The 20,289-nt window shown below is 40.1% G+C and overlaps 1 protein-coding gene across 4 annotated transcripts in view; it reads right to left on the minus strand.

The window, feature by feature from the left end:
* TANC2 (tetratricopeptide repeat, ankyrin repeat and coiled-coil containing 2) overlaps positions 1-20,289 on the minus strand; it is a 331,148-nt gene that overhangs the window by 108,400 nt on the left and 202,459 nt on the right. For 3 of the 4 annotated variants that reach the window (XM_044447243.1, XM_044447244.1, XM_044447242.1), the window contains exon 9: positions 11,032-11,157. In XM_044447243.1, coding sequence (XP_044303178.1) covers positions 11,032-11,157 — 126 coding nt within the window. Of the gene's footprint in view, positions 1-11,031; positions 11,158-15,458; positions 15,868-20,289 lie in introns of those variants that run through there. The other variant, XM_044447246.1, reaches the window with a different exon arrangement.

Genomic DNA, 20,289 nt, shown 5'->3' on the forward strand with positions numbered 1-20,289 from the left:
AAGCAATGAGCAAGTGACTCAACTTGACCAGAGATTTCTATTCTTGTTACAACTGGGTTGATTTTTGGCATGAGGGAGGTGGCGGGAGGGAGGGACAAAGGGGCAGGGGAAAGGACAGGAGGGAGGGTTAAATACAGCTATTCCTTGGGTTATGTACTTACAAAAATGCTCCACACAACATTCTGATAAGCAAATTTAGTGCAATATTGGCAAACAGAATGAACAAATTCATTGATAAATATATTAAAGTGGATCAGAGTGGTTTTATGGTGGGAAAACGGATGGCAGATTTGACTAGAAGAGTATTGAACATATTAGAGGTTACATGTGAAAGCTGGTGGAATAATATCATTAGATATGTTTAAAGCCAGTGATTGTGTGGAATGGCCTACAAAATGTGGACTGCGCTAAGTCCTATACGAATATCTTTAACAAAAAGCCACCAATCTCTAGGGAATTTCCCAACACAGTTGGCAATACATCGTCAGTGCAGCTGGAGGCCAATGTAAAAGGCTTTCTGGTACTGCTGTTCTTTGACACAGCAATGCAAGTTGACCTTGTGTTCTGGCCCCTGCAACTCTCAGCCCTGCTTGAGCCCTGCTCCACTTTGTTCCTTCCTTGCTCGTGCCCTGCTCCACTTTGTTCCCACCTAGCTCTAACTGAACATCTCTGCTTGACCTTGGACTCATAATTTGTGCTTGCCTCAAGTCCCCAACTGGTTGTGAAGCCCCACCTTGAGCAGGTACCCTGGTCCCGGCTTTCTGCCTGTCCTAGCCACTACCCATGTCCCAGCCCTTACAATCTTTTCCCAAAAGCAGGTCTAAAATGCTCCTGGCAGAAATGAAGTATGAACTGAAGGTGCAGGACTGAAGTTGGAGATTAACGAATGAACACCTCATTTCTTTGAATGAGTTTAAATCTCCAGGACTGGATGAGCTTTACCCTAGAGTAATAAAGGAACTGGCAGATGAACTCTCAGAACCACTGTCAATTATCTTTGGGAAATCATGGAGGATGGGTGAAGTTCAGGACAGTTAATTTTGTCCCCTGCTTCAAAAAGGGCAAAAAAGAGGACCCTGGGAACTACAAACCAATTAGTCTGACATCAATCCCTGGGAAAATTCTGGAGCAGATAATAAAGAAGTCAGTCTTTAAGCACCTGAGACAATGGAGTAATTCTAGAAGCTAGTATGAATTTATCAAGGACAAGTTTGCCAGACTGAGTCACCTTTTTTTGGTGAGGTAACCTCTCTTGTGGACTGTGGGACTACTGTGGACATACTAAAGGTTGACTTCATCAGAGTTTTTGACAGAGTACCCATGACATTCCGATCGAGAAACTAGCAAAAAGATGGCTAGTTGGAGCAACTATCAGGTGGATCCATAGTTGACTACAGAATTGGACTGAGAGAGTGCTTCTCAATGGCACCTTAGCGGCCTGTAGCAAGTGGGGTACCAAAGAGCTCAGTCCTCAGACCAGTGCTTTTCAATGTCTTTATTAATGGCTTTGACAAAAAGGTGGCAGGGATGCTTATCAAATTTGCATCTTGATTATTGTGTTCAGTTCGGGATGGCACACTTCAAGAAAGATGCAGACAAATTGCAAAGGGTTTAGTGGAAGGTAACAAGGATGAACCAGGAACTAGAAACAAAGCTCTAAGAGGAGAGATTGAAAAAAACTGAGCACGTTTTACTTGGAGAAGAGAAGACTGAGGGGAGATATCAGAGGAGACAATAGTAGAGGAAAAAAGTATTTTGAGGGACATAGTAGTAAAAACATCAAAGCCAACAATGAAGAATTCTTTAAATTGTGAAGCAGGAAGGGGTGGCAGTTGAACCATTTCATAAAAGTCAATTACTAAAGAAGATAAGGAAATTACAGAAAAAATGAAGGAATTCTTTTTATGTGTCTTCAAAAGATATAATGTGCCTGAACTGATGGTTTCAGGAAAGGTGCCTGAGAAAATGAGACAAACACTGGAGGTGAAAGATGAATTTCTTTAACCTGCTAATAAACTGAAGTTAATAAAACATTCTCAGTGGCAGTCATCCCAGAGTTCTTAAAGAACTAAAAAAATGAAACTGCTGATCTAACAAATATATGACATGTCCCTAAAATCAGTCTCTGCGCTAGATGACATGACAAGGGTGATGGAACATTAATTTTAAAAAGGGATCCAAAGGGGATGTGTCAAATTACAGGCTGGATAGCTTAATAATCTGTTCTGAGTAAATGGATTGAAGTAAGCTTGTAGTCTCCTTCATGGATCATTGCCTTGTCATGGAGAAGGGGCTTGCGTTGCTCAATAAAGCTATGAGCTATGCCGTGCAGGGCCACCCAAGACAGACAGGTCATAGCAGAGAGCTCTGACAAAATGTGATCCACTGGAGAAGGAAATGGCAACCCACTCCAGTATCTTTGCCATGAAAACCCCATAGACAGTACCAAAAGGCAAAAAGATATGACGCAGGAAGATGAGTCCCTCAGGTCGGAAGGTGTCCAATATGCTACTGGGGAAAAGCAGAGGGCTAGTACTAGTAGCGCCAGAAAGAATGAAGCGACTGGGTCAAAGCTGAAAGGACACTCAGTTGCAGATGTATCTGGTGGTAAAAGGAGAATGTGATGCTGCAAAGATCTATACTCCATAGGAACCTGGAATGTAAGATTCATGAATCAAGGCAAGGTGGATGTGGTCAAACAAGAGATGACAAGACTGAACATCGACATCTTAGGAATCAGTGAACTAAAATGGACAGGAATGGGTGAATTTAATTCAGATGACCATCAGGTATACTACTGCGGGCAAGAATCCCTCAGAAGAAATGGAGTAGCCTTCATAGTCAATAAAAGAGTAGGAAAAGCAGTACTGGGATACAATCTCCAAAATGACAGAATGGTCTCAGTTCGAATCCAAGGCAAACCATTCAACATCACAATAGTCCAAGTCTATGCCCCAACCACTGGTGCTGAAGAGGCTGAAGTTGACCAGTTCGATGAAGGCCTACAACACCTTCTAGAATTAACACCCAAAAATGATGTCGTTATCATCATGGGGGATTGGAATGCTAAAGTAGGAAGCCAAAAGATAACCGGAATAACAGGCAAGTTGGCCTTGGAGTACGAAATGAAGCAGGGCACAGGCTGGTAGAATTTTGTCAAGAGAATACGATGGTCATAGCAAACACTCTTTTCCAACAACCCAAGAGATGACTCTACACATGTACATCACCAGACGGTCAACACAGAAATCAGATTGACTATGTGCTCTGCAGCCAAAGATGGAAAAGCTCTATACAGTCAGTAAAAACTAGACCAGGAGCTGACTGTGGCTCAGATCATGAGCTTCTTGTTGCAAAATTTAGGCTTAAATTGAAGAAAGTAGGGAAAAGCACTAGGCCACTCAGGTATGACCTAAATCATATCCCTGATGAATATACAGTAGAGGTGACAAATAGATTTAAGCAGTGCTTTTTTTGTAAGAAAAAAGGTGCCGGAACTCATGAAATTATTTATATTTCACACGTAGTCAATCACTGTACACACACTCACACATGTCAATTGTGTAACGAAACATAACAGTTGCCGCCCGCAGTAAGCACTCAGCATGCGACCACATGACCAATCACAAGCCAAGCAGTGCCACAAGCCAAGCAGCGCCATCACAACCAGCACGGACGAAGTACGCATGCATCGGATTCGACACACAAGCAGCCTGCACACACCATTTTAATGATTTTGCCGCCAACCTGCTATGCTTGACAGGGCGATTCAAATCCACATGGATCAAACATCAAATTTTCAAAAGTTACTTTTAAAACATGGAAAATCTGTTGAAAAAAGGTGCCAGAACTCTGTTCCGGTGCGTTCTATGACAAAAAAAAGCACTGGATTTAAGGAATTAGTTCCGATAGACAGAGTGCCTGAAGAACTATGGACAGAGGTTTGCAACATGGTTCAAGAGGTAGCAACTAAATCCATCCCAAGGGAAAAGAAATGCAAGAAAGCAAAATGGCTGTCTGAGGAAGCTTTACAAATAGCTGAGGAAAGAAGGGAAGGGAAAGGCAATGGAAAAAGAGAAAGATACACCCAAGTGAATGCAGAATTCCAGAGAATAGCTAGAAGAGATAACAATGCCTTCTTAAATGAACAGTGCAAAGAAGTAAAAGAAAACAATAGAATAGGGAGGAACAAGATCTCTTCAAGAAAATTGGAGATATGAAGGGAACGTTTCATGCAAAGACGGGCATGATAAAGGACCAAAATGGCAGGGACCTAACAGAGGCAGAAGAGATTAAGAAGAGGTGGCAAGATTACACAGAAGAACTATACAAGAAAGAGCTTAATGTCCCTGATAACCATGAAGGGGTGGTCAATGACCTGGAGCCAGACATCCTAGAATGTGAAGTTAAAGGGGCCTTAGGAAGTCTGAGCAACAACAAAGCTAGTGGAGGTGACTGTATTCCAGCTGAGCTATTCAAAATCTTAAAAGATGATGCAGTAAAAGTGCTACACTCAATATGCCAGCAAACTTGGAAAACTCAACAGTGGCCACAGGATTGGAAAAGGTCAGTTTACATTCTGATCCCAAAGAAGGGCAATGCCAAAGAATGTTCAAACTACCACACCATTGCACTCATTTCACAAGCTAGCAAAGTTATGCTCAAAATCCTACAAGCTAGGCTCCAGCAGTATGTGGACCAAGAACTTCCAGAAGTACAAGCAGGATTTCGAAGAGGGAGAGGAACTAGAGATCAAATTGCCAACATACGCTGGATCATGGAGAAAGCTAGGGAGTTCCAGAAAAACATCCACTTCTGCTTCAATGACTATGCTAAAGCCTTTGATTGTGTGGATCACAACAAATTGTGGCAAGTTCTTAAAGAGATGGGAGTACCAGACCATCTTATTTGTCTCTTGAGAAACCTATATGGGGGTCAAGAAGCAACAGTGAGAACTGGACACAGAACCACTGATTGGTTCGAAACTGAGAAAGGAGTTCGGCAAAGCTGTATACTGTCACCCTGCCTATTTAACTTATATGCAGAGCACATCATGAGAAAGGCGGGCCTAGATGAATCACCAGTTGGAATTAAGATTGCTGGGAGAAATATCAACAAACTCAGATATGCAGATGATACTGCTCTAATGGCAGAAAGTGAAGAGGAACTAAAGAGCCTCTTGATGCAGGTGAAGGAGGAGAGCACAAAAGTTGACTTGAAACTCAACATTAAGAAAACTAAGATCATGGCATCCAGTCCTCTCACTTCCTGGCAAATAGATGGGGAAGAAATGGAGGTAGTGACAGATTTTATTTTCCTGGGCTCCAAGATCACCACAGATGGGGACTGCAGCCAAGAAATTAAAAGATGCTTGCTCCTGGGGAGGAAAGGTATGGCAAATCTAGACAGCATACTAAAAAGCAGAGACATCACCCTGCCGATAAAAGTGCGTATAGTCAAGGCTATGGTTTTCCCAGTTGCAATGTATGGCTGTGAAAGCTGGACCATAAGGAAGGCTGAGCGCTGAAGAATTGAGGCCTTTGAATTGTGATGCTGGAGGAGACTCCTGCGAGTCCCTTGGACTGCAAGGAGATCAAACCGGTCAGTCCTAGAGGAGATCAACCCTGACTGCTCTTTAGAAGGCCAGATACTGAAGATGAAACTCAAATACTTTGGCCACCTAATGAGAAGGAAGGATTCCCCGGAGAAGAGCCTAATGATGGGAACAATTGACGGCAAAAGAAGAAGGGGGTGGCAAAGGATGAGGTGGCTAGATGGAGTTACTGAAGCAGTTGGTATGAGCTTAAGTGGACTCCGGGGGATGGTGGAGGACAGGAAGGCCTGGAGGAATGTTGTCCATGGGGTCACGATAGGTTGGACATGACTTTGTGACTAACAACAACAACAAGCTTATAGAAGGACAAGTCCTGATGGAAAAGAATTAGCACAACTTCTACAGAGGTATATTCTGCCTCACTAACCTTTCAGAGTTCTTTGTGTGTATCAGTGTCAATCCACTGACTGACATTATACTTGAAATACTGGTAATCTGCTGAGCAAAAGTTTCAGCCTCTTCTTCTACTTGGTTTGGTATGTTCATTGTCTCCATTTGGTTACATCTTCTATGATCAGCAGCAGTATTAAATCCAGGGTCACCTACTTTCTCTTGGTCCAGGACCAACTCTTCTAGATGCAATCAATTAGGGCATTGAGGAATTCATTTTTTTTTCAAAAGTGGAACATACATTGACTGACAATGGTGATCAAACAGACACCGTTTACTTGGATTACCAAAAGGCTTTAGACAAAGTATCTCACCAAAGATTCCTGAGCAAACTTAAAAGTCATGGATGAAAGAAAGAGGGGAGAGCAACAGCTGGTTAAAAAAGAGAAAGCAAAGAGGTGACACAAATAATAGAATTTCCTAATGAAAACAAAATGATCCCATGGGGATCTGTTCTAGGACCATTGTTTTTCAACTTACTGGTATTCAAGTTTGCCAATGATACCAAATTATTTACAATGGTTAAAAGAGAAAGGAATTGTAAGGTGCTCCTCCCCAAAAATAATTTTAAAAAAATCTCTCCAAATAGGGAGAATGAACACCTAAATGGCAAATGTGCTTCAATATAAGTGATGCACATTGGTGCAAAACATTCCATCTTCAAGTATAAGCTAATGGGATTTGAGCTGACCAAGAAAGAGATCTTGAGACTGCAGTCAACAGCTCAATGAAAATGTCAACCCACTCCATGCCTGCTGTGAAAAGGAAAGTATAATTAGAAAAGGAATTGAAGATAAAACTGCCAAGATCATATTTCCCTTATACAACTTTATGACATGACAATACTTGGAATACAGTGTACAGTTCTGAGCAATAAACCATAAAAGGAACCTGAACAGCTGGAAAATAAATGCAGAAAAAAGGCAATTAAAACTATTAAGAAGCAGGTGCAACTCTAAAGAGGAAAGATTCAACAGCTGCAATTGTTTATCTTAGCAAATAGGAGAGATAAGTGGGAAAACATAAATAATTATGTATGGTGTGCAGAAAGTAAATAAGAAACGTGTATCTTCTTTTCATAATACTAGAAATGGAGGTCATTCCATGAAGCTCATTGTTTTTGAACAGGTAAAATGTATGTCATACCCTGTATACCTTCTGTATAAGCTTATAGCTAAACTATGGCTTATCTTCTACAGTTCCAGAAGACGTTCACCAAGCTGAATGCCTTTGAAAAGGAATAAGGCAAATTCATGGAGGAGAAGAATATCAATGTCTGCCAGTCCTGATGGCTTTCTAGAACTTCCAGGATCAGAAGCAGTGTGCTTATGTATACTAATTGCTGAAAACCCTGGGTGCAATGGTGCCCAACTAACTGCCTGTATATTACATTTATTCTCTGACAGTAAACATACAGACATATCATAGTTTGAATATCTGATCAACCTTAACAGTACTTCTTAAAATGATGGAGTCTCTGAAGGAAGAACTGATGCAGGGCTGAAAATAGATTCTGACAAATGTTTCTGTTGCACGTATTGCCACAAGGCCTTTATTTATTATTTTATTCTTTTCAGCACCAGGCCAAAACCTTTTATTTTCCCAATGTTTTAAGACCTGACTGTTTTAATTGGGTTTTATTATTAGTTGAATTTTAGGATGCTCTGTTTTAAACTTTTTATATTTTTGTATTGTTAAAGCACCCTGAGACTTTGGTAATAGGACGGTCTAGAAAAGTTTTAGATAAATAAATAAATTGTGAGAAAGTTATATTTGGCATAAAATGTGGAAAATAATAGGAAATTATCATCAGTTCTCACTAGCTGCTTCAATGTAAATTCTGCTTATATATCCAGATGAATGTTTTCTTACCTGAATTATTTTCAGACTCTGATAAATACCTGATAAATATCTGAGTTGAAGAATTCCTCTCAAACATCTGTTCTACCTTCCTGCCTGATCCAACAAGCTATTTTCTCCTATCTAGCTAGCCTGGGTGGCAGCAGCAAACAGTCATTTTGACAAGGGAAAAAACCTAAACTTTACAATAAGATTTAGATAGCTCCATAACAATACCTACACACATATTATATATCCATCTGTATTAGTATATAACAGAGGATAGTACTGTTATTAAAAACAATTATGCATAAATATCAACTAAGTCTGCCTGCATATCCACATATTTATCCACCTGTAGATGATATCCATTCAAAAATGGAAAGTTTAAATCCCCCACCCATTGTACTATTGTAGGTGGCCATTTATCAATCCATTGTTATAGTACTGGTCTGTTAGCTGTCAAAAGGGCATGGAAAATCAATTTGCGTTGACTTTGGATAGATACTTCAAAAAGACACATACATGCTTAAACAGTAAAGAACTTTGATTCACAAGAATGACCCAATTACTACGTCTTTCCAAAATGAAGGTGCCCTTAGGCATTGAAAAACAGAAGAAGCATTAGTAGCATTACACCTTTAACAGCTAGCTGATTTAATTAAGCCCTTTTCAAAGAGAAGTTGTGCTGTACAATATACTCAAAGCATTGCTTTTGTTGAATTAAGTTCCACAATCCCTTCTGAAACTGATAACATTGATAAAAATGTACATTCCACTGAATGGGCAAAATAAGCTATCCCAGTTCTCTATTCCATTCTTGACTGAAACCCTGTGTATTGCTGGGAGCATGCCCTGCTTCCACCTCCCTTCTCCAGCAGATTTAAACAAAACCTTAGAATTGTGGTCTTTTATTTGAGCTCCACAGGTTACAAATAGTGTAAGAATCCTTTGAGATGTGGGAGTAGGGTCTGCCCATGCAAAGAGCTTAATCCAAACTAGAACATCTCTCCCTTTCAAAAAGGTCCTGATCCCACCCTTGGGGTAGCCCCAATCAATACTTCCAATACTTCTGTTTCTCTATAGTGTGGGTTGGCTTGGCATTTGTCATATAAAATAAAAATAAATTTTTTAAAGGTACTTTGATAGAGCAAATAAGAAATTTTACATGGATGTGAAGTGGTATAAAAATAAATAAATAACCCTTGCTCTGATGTGCATACAGCAACATATTTGGATAGTTAACTCTCAGAAAAATCTCCAGGAGACACTGGAGTCTTGGACTCTGAATGGGAATTTGAACATAGGTCTCCTCAGCATAAAAGCCAGACTAGATATGGCATAGATCAGAAGCACCACAGGTGTTTTCTTCTAATTAACAGCCCCACACAACTACTTTGAAAAACATGCAAGTGGTGCTAGGGAAAACAGTATATTTACCCCCTTCCTATTATTCTCTTCCTTCAGTCAAGTTCTGAAACTATTAGTCCAATGGGGGAAAGCATACCATTAGCTTCTTGTTTTCAGTGGTTGGTTGGAATTTAGATTAGTGAAACCACATGGGAGGAAAAGGTTAAATATCTTCTCTCCTAAACTTCAAAAAAGCAACATAGTTTGCTTATTTATCAGTAAACATAAAAACCTGCAAAAGATATTGATCAAAATCACATTCCATCTAGTTTGATCCTAAAACTAGAACTCTGCCGGCAACACCACATTGCTAGTTTGCTTTCTATGGCACATGAAACAAAAGAAAGGAAGGAAGGGAAAGAAGAAATCAACCAAATGTAAGTATGACATTTTATATCAATGTTGTATAAAGCTTATTCAATGACAGGTGAAATGGCCACTTCAGAAAACAGCACTGGTAAGAAGTTAAGCAAGAAAATGGAGGAAACCTCATTCTCATGTGAAATGGGGTGAAGGGCTGAATGCATTATTTCACCTTTCATACATACTAAAAGCACTTTCCCCCCATTTCTAAAGCCTTCCACTTTATCTTTACCTAATCAGGATGTCAGGTTTGGTCAAACAAAATTAAGAAACAAACCAAAGAAACAAGAGAAACTCTAGACTGGCCTGAAGCTAATTATTCAGGAGTAAATATTTATTTACTTGCATTCTCTTCCATTCTATTAAAAATTCCCTGTAACAACAGCTAAAATAAATATAAGCATTAGGTAAAATCATTTGACACCCTTTTAGAGGCTAAAATCCAAAGCCCACAATTGTTTGGATGAGAGGGAATTTACCACTGTGGATTGATGCACAGTCTTTATTTATTTAAAACTTGTATATGCCGTCCTTCATGTATATTATCTCAGGACAGCTTACAACATTTACCTATCAATTCCCTGGTCCTGCTACCTGCCTTGAATCACAGCCAGTCTTGCTTCTTCCAGACTATGTTGTAGGCTCATCCTCACCAAGACTAGACTACAGACTCTTGGGACCAACTGAACAGCTGACTGTGCAGGTAACCACCAACCTGAAGAGGGTACTGGGCAAGGCAAAGTGTATTTATTCCCATGTTATCTAGGACAGTTCTTTTTTCTTGTTAAAGGCAGGGAGGAAATTGATCTTACAGGGAGTAGAAATATAAGAAAAGTTGTCCTCACTGAATAGAGTGGGTCAATTCTCTTTGCTTCCTGTTGTCACTGTCACAACTTTTAATTCTTTCTAAAAAAAAGGCATTGTAGCTGCAAAGCTCAGTCAGCTACCAGTTGAGAGGATTATTCACTCTTTCATTTCTGTTTATTATTATTTTTTAATGAAGTAGTGTTTTTCTGCCAACTTAGGAAATGTCTCAGAAAACAGAAGCCCCTTGTAGGTGGCTGTTTCATTGTCCTTCCCATTGGTAAGTGGCCATTAAGTCTGTTATTACAGATACTTATTTATGCTTGGATTTAAATCATTCAACACTGTTATTTATGGATATTTGGACAATCCTGATAAACTACTTCAAAAATTGATACTGTAATCTAGTTCATATTAGAGCAGTTTGCTTCCCAAAGTATGAATGCTTCTTGTAAATATTAATTAGGCACCGGCTACTTAGTGATTAACATCCATCTTCATGGTAGAAGTTTTTTGTTTTTTTAACCTTTTAGTTTTGTTTCTGTGACTTCAGAGCAGGGACAAGAGATATGTAAACATCCTGACATCTATCACAGACACATCATCCTTACCTCTTAGGTCCTGTTGTGTACGAGCACCAGCCATACTCTGGCGAGGCATTCGAAGAGATGTGCGCAGGGGTGCATGCCGTTGTTCATCCAGATAAGCTAGATCTTCTAAATGGGCTGAGCTGGTGGCTGTCAGCAGAAAAAAATGCTTTATCAGACACTCTTACCACATTAAATGCACATACATACCACTGATTAATATATCATTTCTATATTAGACAATGTAGATTAACTTTATTTTATTATACAACTGGACTGTCTTCTGCCAGTTCAGGAAGTTGTGCAGCCACTGTACATTTAGTTTATTTTATTCATGCAAAACGTTAACATACTGTCTTTCCAAGGCAAGGTCTTAAAATCTGGGTAGATAGTTACTTGGCAGGTACCTCTATGGTTTTTTTTTCGTACCAAGAAAGTAAACCTGTAGGTGGTTGCTAGCAAGTGCTATGTATAGCACATGGATAATCAACTTGTTACCCTCCAGAAATTGTTGGACATCCTCTAGAGCAGGGGTCGGCAACCTGCGGCTCGGGAGCCACATGTGGTTCTTGAATCCATCTGCTGCAGCTCCGTTGCTCAAAACACATGCCAGCACAGCTGCCAATCTGCAACAAGCGCTGATTTACCGAGCTTTTTCCCCAGTAGGCCAACCATGGATAAATCGAAGAAAAGTTTCTGAAGAAAACCAAACGTTTAATGGTACGTGGGTAGATTCATTGGCTTTTACTGCTGACGAACTTATGGGGTTTTCTGTTTAATGCATGCAGCCCTTTAGCACTGACTTTGACTCTGCAGGAAGCTGTTCTCCTATTCAAAATATATGAAAGGAGTCCTACTAATTTATAATGTAAGAGTCAAAATAACAGTTTTTAGTGACTGAACAAGAGCTGCAGCTAAATCATAATGAAGATATAGATCTACTTTCTTGTTTTAAGAAGATTCTTATAAAAATTTCAGCATTATTACATTGGGAGAGGGATGTTTGTTCAATATTTCACCAGACTATTATTTATATTTGTTGTATTGCAGAAACTCTACTTACTGTATGAAAGTATCAATTAGTCCTTTTTTATTCAGGTTGACAGCTGACTGCACCCTCCAGTACATGTGATAAAAGGATGAGGGCACACAGAAGCAGAGGGCATTTTTGGTTTGCTGCAGGTGGATAATTTAAGTTTGGCTTTTTATTTCATAAATACGAGGAGGAGTCGAATAGACATTAAGTATTTCATTTTAAAGTAACCTTCAACCCAACCTCTTTTTTTTTCGGAATTCAAAATGCTTTTGTTGCATGCAGAAATAAAAATTTGTTTTCTCTATAGTAGTTCACTGATTTCATAAATGCAACACACTATAGTTTTTTTATACATAGCATAAAGGTAAAAAACGATATATGCAGTGTTATCTTCATTTTAGATGTCAAAAGGGTTTTGCGTCTCCCAGTTTTCTTTTCTGTGGGAAATGGGTCCAAATGGCTCTTTGAGTGTTAAAGGTTGCCGACCCCGGCTCTAGAGGATGTCTCACATCCTCACATCCTTTAGAGCAGAGGTTCCCAAACTTTTTTGGTCATGACACCTTTCTGAAGACATTTTTTCCATGGAAACCTAACTCTATCCCCAGTTTTTACTAAGCATTGTGAACCCACAATGTTCTTCCTTCTTTTATCTACTACTACTGCCTGAGTGCTTTGCATAACATAGCAGGTTGGAAATAAAGAGAAAACATTTTAAATATAACAAATTAATGAAGTAATTATATGGTAATATTCCAAATGAATCCTTTTGATTATTTCCAACATTATTCAATAGAGTCCTAGGAACCCAATGATGTGATACATTTCCATTTGCTGCTTGGATTGTTGCTTGTTGTTCCTAGTTGCGACATCATGTCCGACCATCACGACCCCATGGACAACACTCCTCCAGACGTTCCTGTCCTCCACCATCCCCCAGAGTCCACTTAAGCTCACATCAACTGCTTCAGTGACTCCACCTAGCCACCTCATCCTCTGCCGCCCGCTTCTTCTTTTGCCGTCAATTGTTCCCAGCATTAGGCTCTTCTCCAGGGAGTCCTTCCTTCTCGTTAGGTGGCCAAAGTATTTGAGTTTCATCTTCAGTATCTGGCATTCTAAAGAGCAGTCAGGGTTGATCTCCTCTAGGACTGACCGGTTTGATCGCCTTGCAGTCCAAGGGACTCACAGGAGTCTCCTCCAGCGCCACAATTCAAAGGCCTCAATTCTTCGGCGCTCAGCCTTCCTTATGGTCCATCTTTCACAAACATACATTGCAACTGGGAAAACCATAGCCTTGACTATACGCACTTTTGTTGGCAGGGTGATGTCTCTGCTTTTTAGTATGCTGTCTAGATTTGCCATATCTTTCCTCCCCAGGAGTAAGTGTCTTAATTTCTTGGCTGCAGTCCCTGTCTGCGGTGATCTTGGAGCCCAGGAAAATAAAATCTGTCACTACCTCCATTTCTTCCCCATCTATTTGCCAGGAAGTGATAGGACCGGTTGCCATGATCTTAGTTTTCTTGACGTTGAGTTTCAGACCAACTTTTGTGCTCTCCTCTTTCACCCGCATCAAGAGGCTCTTTAGTTCCTCTTCACTTTCTGCCATTAGAGTGGCACCATCTACATATCTGAGGTTGTTGATATTTCTCCTGGCAATCTTATTTCCAATTTGTGATTCATCTAGCCCAGCCTTTCGCATGATGTGCTCTGCATATAAGTTACATAGGCAGGGCAACAATATACAGCCTTGCCATACTCCTTTCCCAATTTTGAACCACTCAGTAGTTTCATGTCCAGTTCTCACTGTTGTTTCTTGACCCACATACAGGTTTCTCAAGAGACAAATAAGATGGTCTGGGACTACCATCTCTCTAAGAACTAACCACAATGTTACGAACCTCCATCCATAGTTCTTCAGGCACTCTGTCTATCAGATCTAATTCCTTAAATCTATTTTTCACCTCTACTGTATATTCATCAGGAATATGATTTAGGTCATACATGAGTGGACTAGTGCTCTTCCCTACTTTCTTCAATTTAAGCCTAAATTTTGCAACCAACTAGCAATCATATCTTGTGTGGTTTATTTTAAACTCCATTTTAAATTTCATTTTTGAAATTTTTCACAAAACCCCTATGAGGCTTTTGCAGAACCCTAAGAATCTGCAGAACACAGTTTGGGAACCCCTGCTCTAGAGGCCCACAAGTTTCCCATCCCTGGTGTAGCATGTTGGCTGCATTCACTAGGACAGAGCATAGATTAAAGAGTACAGGCTATAAAAAGTTTCGTTGTTTTTTATATGTAAGTACAGAAAAAATGCACTCAGCATTCTGCTACATCAACTTCCATCAGTAAAATATTTTGTCATTGGTACTTGGATCTCTATAGGCTGCATAAACTTTACATTCATACTAATGATAGCTACTTTAAGTGCGGCTCTCAGAAAGCTGATTTGGAACATATTTTGTGGAGCTGTTGAAAGATTGCAACCTTTTGGATGGATGTTCATAATATGCTTTCACTGATGATACACATGATTTTATCCTTGGATCTGTTGGTTTGGTTACTCAGACCAGTTCACTTCAGAACAAAGGCCCAAGGTCCCACCCTCTTTCCTGAATGACAGATCATTTCATGGTCCCCTGGGCTTTGCTGTGGTTTTTGTTCTATGTTGTAGAGAGATGAAATGCATTTTCTAAGTCTTAGTTACTGCTAGTACGAGTCTTAAGTTAGAATACACTTTGGAGTGTTGAGATTTTTTTGGCTCATCTTGGTACTTTGGCACCATGCCTTTTGCCTCTCTTACTTTCCCTTCATCCTCACCTATGACTGGAATGCGGCCCCCAAATGCTTCCTCAAACGTGAATTCAGACCTTGGGCTGAAAGAGGTTTACCACCACTACTGTCATAAGCAGGTCTCCCCACCACATACACACACCTCTTTTCCTTCTCCTACGGACTTAGGCAAGATCTTGGAAGCACAATCCTTTTATTAGAGCTTAATGGGCTACAAAAGAGCAAAAACCAAAGTAATATTCTCTTTGAGATATGGAAGAAGCATCCACCCATGTGAAGAGCTGAATCCAAAAGATTCTGACTCCACCCTCCTGATGGCCCCTGCTGCTTGAGTGCCAGATAGCAGAAATGTCAGACACTTCTTAACTGGTTTACCTGCTTTGCCTGCTATCACCATATAGAGTCAAGAAACTTCCCCTCAATTTCCTCCCCACCCAGTTTTGAAATCTTTCCCTCATTTTTCCAAGGCAGGCTGCTTCTCACTTTCTGCCTGAGAATCTTCATTAAGTAACCCTGAAACTGCATAGTCATCTGCTCCCCTCTTCCTTCTCCTTGAAATTAGACAGATCCAATTTGAGCAGACTGTAATGTGTAAGAGCTGGACCCCATCTCTAAACCTACCATAGGAGAATATGTCAGTCACTTTATCTGAAACCACCTGAGCATTAAAGCTTTGTTTGTTAAACCCCAAAGTCTTGTGCTGGGGGGTTTCTCAGCTCATTCATGGCCCATGTTCCAGTTTGTTGTCAATTTCACACCAGGAATTCTTCCAATAAACTATGGAATATACACATGTCAATTATCATTAGGTGTATGCAATTCTCAACAGCACATGGAATTCAGCTCCGCTAACTAGATAAAGGAAGCTGGATGGATAAAGGAAGCTGCATCCTCAATCTCACTCCTGGGTAAGACATCATCTTTCCACCTAGCTCAGTTTAGTGCTATTTTGAAGATTAAGTGAGATAGTGGTATACTGTAATCACCCCCAGTTCTTACAATGATCTCTTGATCTCTTGATCTCTTTCAAGGATGGCTCCTGAGGAGGGCCTCTGACTCAGATCTCAAGGGGCAGGAGGGAACATGGGGAGAAGGCACTCCTTCAGGTATCTAAGCCGTTTAGGGCTGTATAGGTCATCACCAGCACCTTAAATTGGGCCCAGACTTCAATCAGTAGCAAGTGTAGATGACAGAGGACTGGCATTATATGTGAACACCTGCCGGTCCCTGTTTTAGTTCTAATTTAATTCAGATTGACCAGAACAAAAATGTCAATCTGAACAGCCACATGCATATATCTTAAAAATGTGTCATTACCACTGTACTAATTGCTATAAAAGAGTTTGAACAGATCCAAAGTGAGTAACTTTTGATGTGATACTGCTTATGAGAACATTATTAGTATGCTGCATTTATACTTTGCCCCTTTTCCTCTTGCAAAAATCCCAGTGCAGCTTACATAGTCTTCTTCATGTTGTCCTCACAACCACCACCAAATGAGAAAGGTTACACTGAAAGTAAACAACAGAATCATAGTTGGAAGAGGTTTACAAGGTCATTAAGTCTAACCCCTTGCTCAGTGGAAGACTCCAGTTAAAGCATCCCTGACAGATGGCTGTCCAACAGCCACTTGAATGCCTCCAGTGTGGAAGAGTCCATGACCACTAAAGGTATTTGGTTCGATTTTCATACCGCTGTTAACAGTCTGGATGTTCTTCTTGATGTTTGGCCAGAACCTAGCTTCCTGTAATCTGAGCACATTATTCTGTGTTGAGCACTCTGGGATGACTGAGAAGAGATCCTGGCCCTCCTCTGTGTGACACCCTTTCAAATATTTGAAAAAGGCGATCAAATCTCCCCTGAGTCTTCTCATCTCAAGGCTAAACAGGCCCAGCTCATTCAATCTCTCATCATAGGGCTTTGTGTCCAGTCCCGATAATTTTTCTTGCCTTCTGCTTGTCCACATCTTTCTTGAAGTGTGGTGCCCCAAACTGAACACAATACTGAAGATCATCAATAAGAATGCTGAAGAGCACTGGGTCCAGGACTGAATCCTGCAGCACCCCACTATACCTCTCTTTCATCTGAGAAAGTGTCATTGAGAAGCACTCTCCCAGTCCAGTTCTGTAGTCAACTATGGATCCACCTGATAGTTGCTCCAACTAGCCATCTTTTTGCTAGTTTCTCGATCAGAATGTCATGGGTACTCTGTCAAAAACTCTGATGAAGTCAACATATAGTATGTCCACAGTAGTCCCACAGTCCACAAGAGAGGTTACCTCACCAAAAAAAGGTGACTCAGTTAGTCTGGCAAACTTGTCCTTGATAAATTTATACTAGCTTCTAGTAATTACTCCATTGTCTCAGGTGCTTAAAGACTGACTTCTTTATTATCTGCTCCAGAATTTTCCCAGGGATTGATGTCAGACTAATTGGTCTGTAGTTCCCAGGGTCCTCTTTTTTGCCCTTTTTGAAGCGGGGAACAAAATCAACTGTCCTGAACTTCACCCATCCTCCATGATTTCCCAAAGATAATTGACAGTGGTTCTGAGAGTTCATCTGCCAGTTCCTTTATTACTCTAGGGTAAAGCTCATCCAGTCCTGGAGATTTAAACTCATTCAAAGAAATGAGGTGTTCCTTCGTTAATCTCCAACTTCAGTCCTGCACCTTCAGTTCATACTTCATTTCTGCCAGGGGCATTGTAGACCTGCTTTTGGAAAGAGACTGTAAGGCCCGGGACATGGGTGGCAGCTAGCACAGGCAGAAAGCCGGGACCAGGGTACCTGTGCACTGTGGGGCTTCAGAACCAACTGGGGTCATCAGTATTATCCTACTTGGTGGGAAAATGTCCTAATTGGTATATATGACATTTGTGTATGTGTACATGTGTGTCGGTTCCAGATATGATTCTTGGAGCCAAGAAAGTTGTGTACCCTGCTCTAAGGATTGATCTGTTATTCTAGCTCCTACTGAACCAAAGCCTCTTGACTTGCTCCTTCTTAATGCTACTTCAGCCCTTTTGAAATGCATTCCTGCTCATCCAGGCTTCCTGTTCTTGAATTTTATCTAGCTGTGTACATCAGGATCGATAGTTCCTGTAGACTGCTGGTAAATGTATCCTTAGGAAATTAGTTTATGAGCTTCTGTTCTGGGTTTTGTCTTTGTGCAGCACTCAAAATGTATATGGAGCAATAAGATTATGCAGACGTGCAAAGGAATTAATGCCTTATGGTCCACAGAAAAAGAGTTGTGTTTCCCTAATTTTTCTCAGAGGAAATTCATGAAAGTGTTAAAAAAGCAAGTCAGAGGGAAATGAGGACAAACACTTGAAACAGAGTTACAAACAGAAGACAGGAGGTATTGCCCATCTTTATTAGGAAATGCCTAGCAGTCTCGGTTTTCATGGAGTTAAATGAGGGTCTGCTGGGATGAAAATGTTATTTCACTAATATTTTACTTTCTTCCATGTAGCTCAATACAGTGTACATGAGGTTTCCAAATTTTCCTATTCAGGCAGACCATATTCATGTCTGTTAAACTTCAATAAGGTTTCTGCAAGAAAAACTTCCAGACTAAAGCCCTGGCATTTAGTTCTCAGGTAACATTTCATCACAAGTTACTGACAGAACTTGTGATAAACTGAATAATGCTATAAATCCCTTGTGCTATAAACTAATGATGGGGAAACTTCTATCAGTTTACATCAGGGTAAAACTTTTATTGACAATTGGTCACAAATTACTAGCATTTTATTGATCAAAATGGTTTCATTTATTATTTGAAATGCATGTTTTCTGTTCAACTCATTATTACCCTCAGCTGAGATAGAATCGTATAAATACTCATAAAAGGGGATTTGTTTAAGCATTACTAAGCAAGAAAATTCAATGATGCTCCTGCCCCTTGGGGGGAAAATAAATTGTATAGCTTTTAGCTTGTCTAAGCTTTGGGAAACTTTTTAAATCTGGCTGCTAATAGCATATGTAAATAGTTTTACTACAGATTTCTTAGCTTTCCCTAGCCCATGTTTTCATGAACTTTTTGGCTAATAAAGAGACAAAAATTGAGTTTATTGTAATATAGCAGAACTAGATTACAGAACTAAGATAACGTATGTAAACACTGGTACTTACACTAGTTAGGTAAAATCATCTAGTGTTTCCTATTTGTCCCAATGGTTCTTACATACAACTCCAGGGCTACCAGAAAGAAGCAGGTTGCTCTACACATTACAGATTTATTCACATTGCTTAGTACACAAAACAAAACACAATATTATAGGGGAAGGATTTCCCTTCACCAAGTCCAGCAGCAGGAAGAGATCCCTTTTTTTCTAATGTTACAGCAGGTGCTACATTCAAGAGCAAAATGAATAATATACTCAACAGATACAAGATTACAAAAACAAATTCTACCTTCCTTAGGGATGCCCTTAAGATGCCTGACCATTGTGTCGGGGAAGGACATTTATTCGAACCCAAGAAAAAGCAGTTCTAATTTTTTTGTACTGAAAGAGTATTGTTGCAATACTAAATAGAATTTAGTATTACTTTAGCATTAAAATGAGAAAAATTAAGTATTCCAAATACTTTGCAAGCTACGGGTTATGCAACCTGCATTTCTTCATCATGGTCTCTGTGTATCACACGTATGGGTGACTGACTAGCAAGCATCCTCAATGGTGGTGGTGTGGTGTTAGTTATTCCTAAATAACTATATTTAGGAATATAGTTACCATACATATCATCCTGCTGTACTGGTACCAATCTGTCAGTCAATACACATTAACAGGAATATAAACACATATTTCATACACACATACACACACAGAGAACTCTATAAATATTGTCCACTAATTGACCACTTTAGTTGAGTTCATAAATCTTTATATACGATGAAGGAAGAATTTATGGATGCCCCAGTTATTGCAGTATGGAGGACACTACTACCCTTTTGGAGGCACAGTCTTTCCTCACTCTAACGTCCAGTTTGTGATGTCTGATAAATGTCAACCGTATCAACCATGTTGCTGCTTTGCACAGTTCTTCAACCAGGAGTCCTGCATGGAGGGCATTACAAGTGGATATAGCCCTTGTAAAATGTGCTTGTGGATTGTCTGGTAGGTCTAAAGAAGAAAGTTCATATGCCAACTTGATGGTTCTGATGATCCAATGGCCTAATCGTTAAGGTCCGACAGGGACCCCTTTTGAGAGGTCCATGTATTTCATGAAGAGACGTTTTGTCTTACAAATGCTCTCTGTTTGGGACCGATAGAATGACAGTGCTCAGCGGATGTCGAGGGTGTACAGAGCCCTCTCAATGTCTGTTGAGGGGGAAGGGAAGAAGGCTGATGGGACTATCTCCTGGTTAATGTGAAAAGAGGGAGAGATCTAGGTAGAAATGATGGATCAATCTGTAAAACAACTTTGTCCCTATGAAATGTTAGATATG

This window comes from Varanus komodoensis, unplaced genomic scaffold (assembly GCF_004798865.1).
Source record: "Varanus komodoensis strain SLA01 unplaced genomic scaffold, ASM479886v1 scaffold51, whole genome shotgun sequence".
Lineage (NCBI taxonomy): Eukaryota > Metazoa > Chordata > Lepidosauria > Squamata > Varanidae > Varanus > Varanus komodoensis.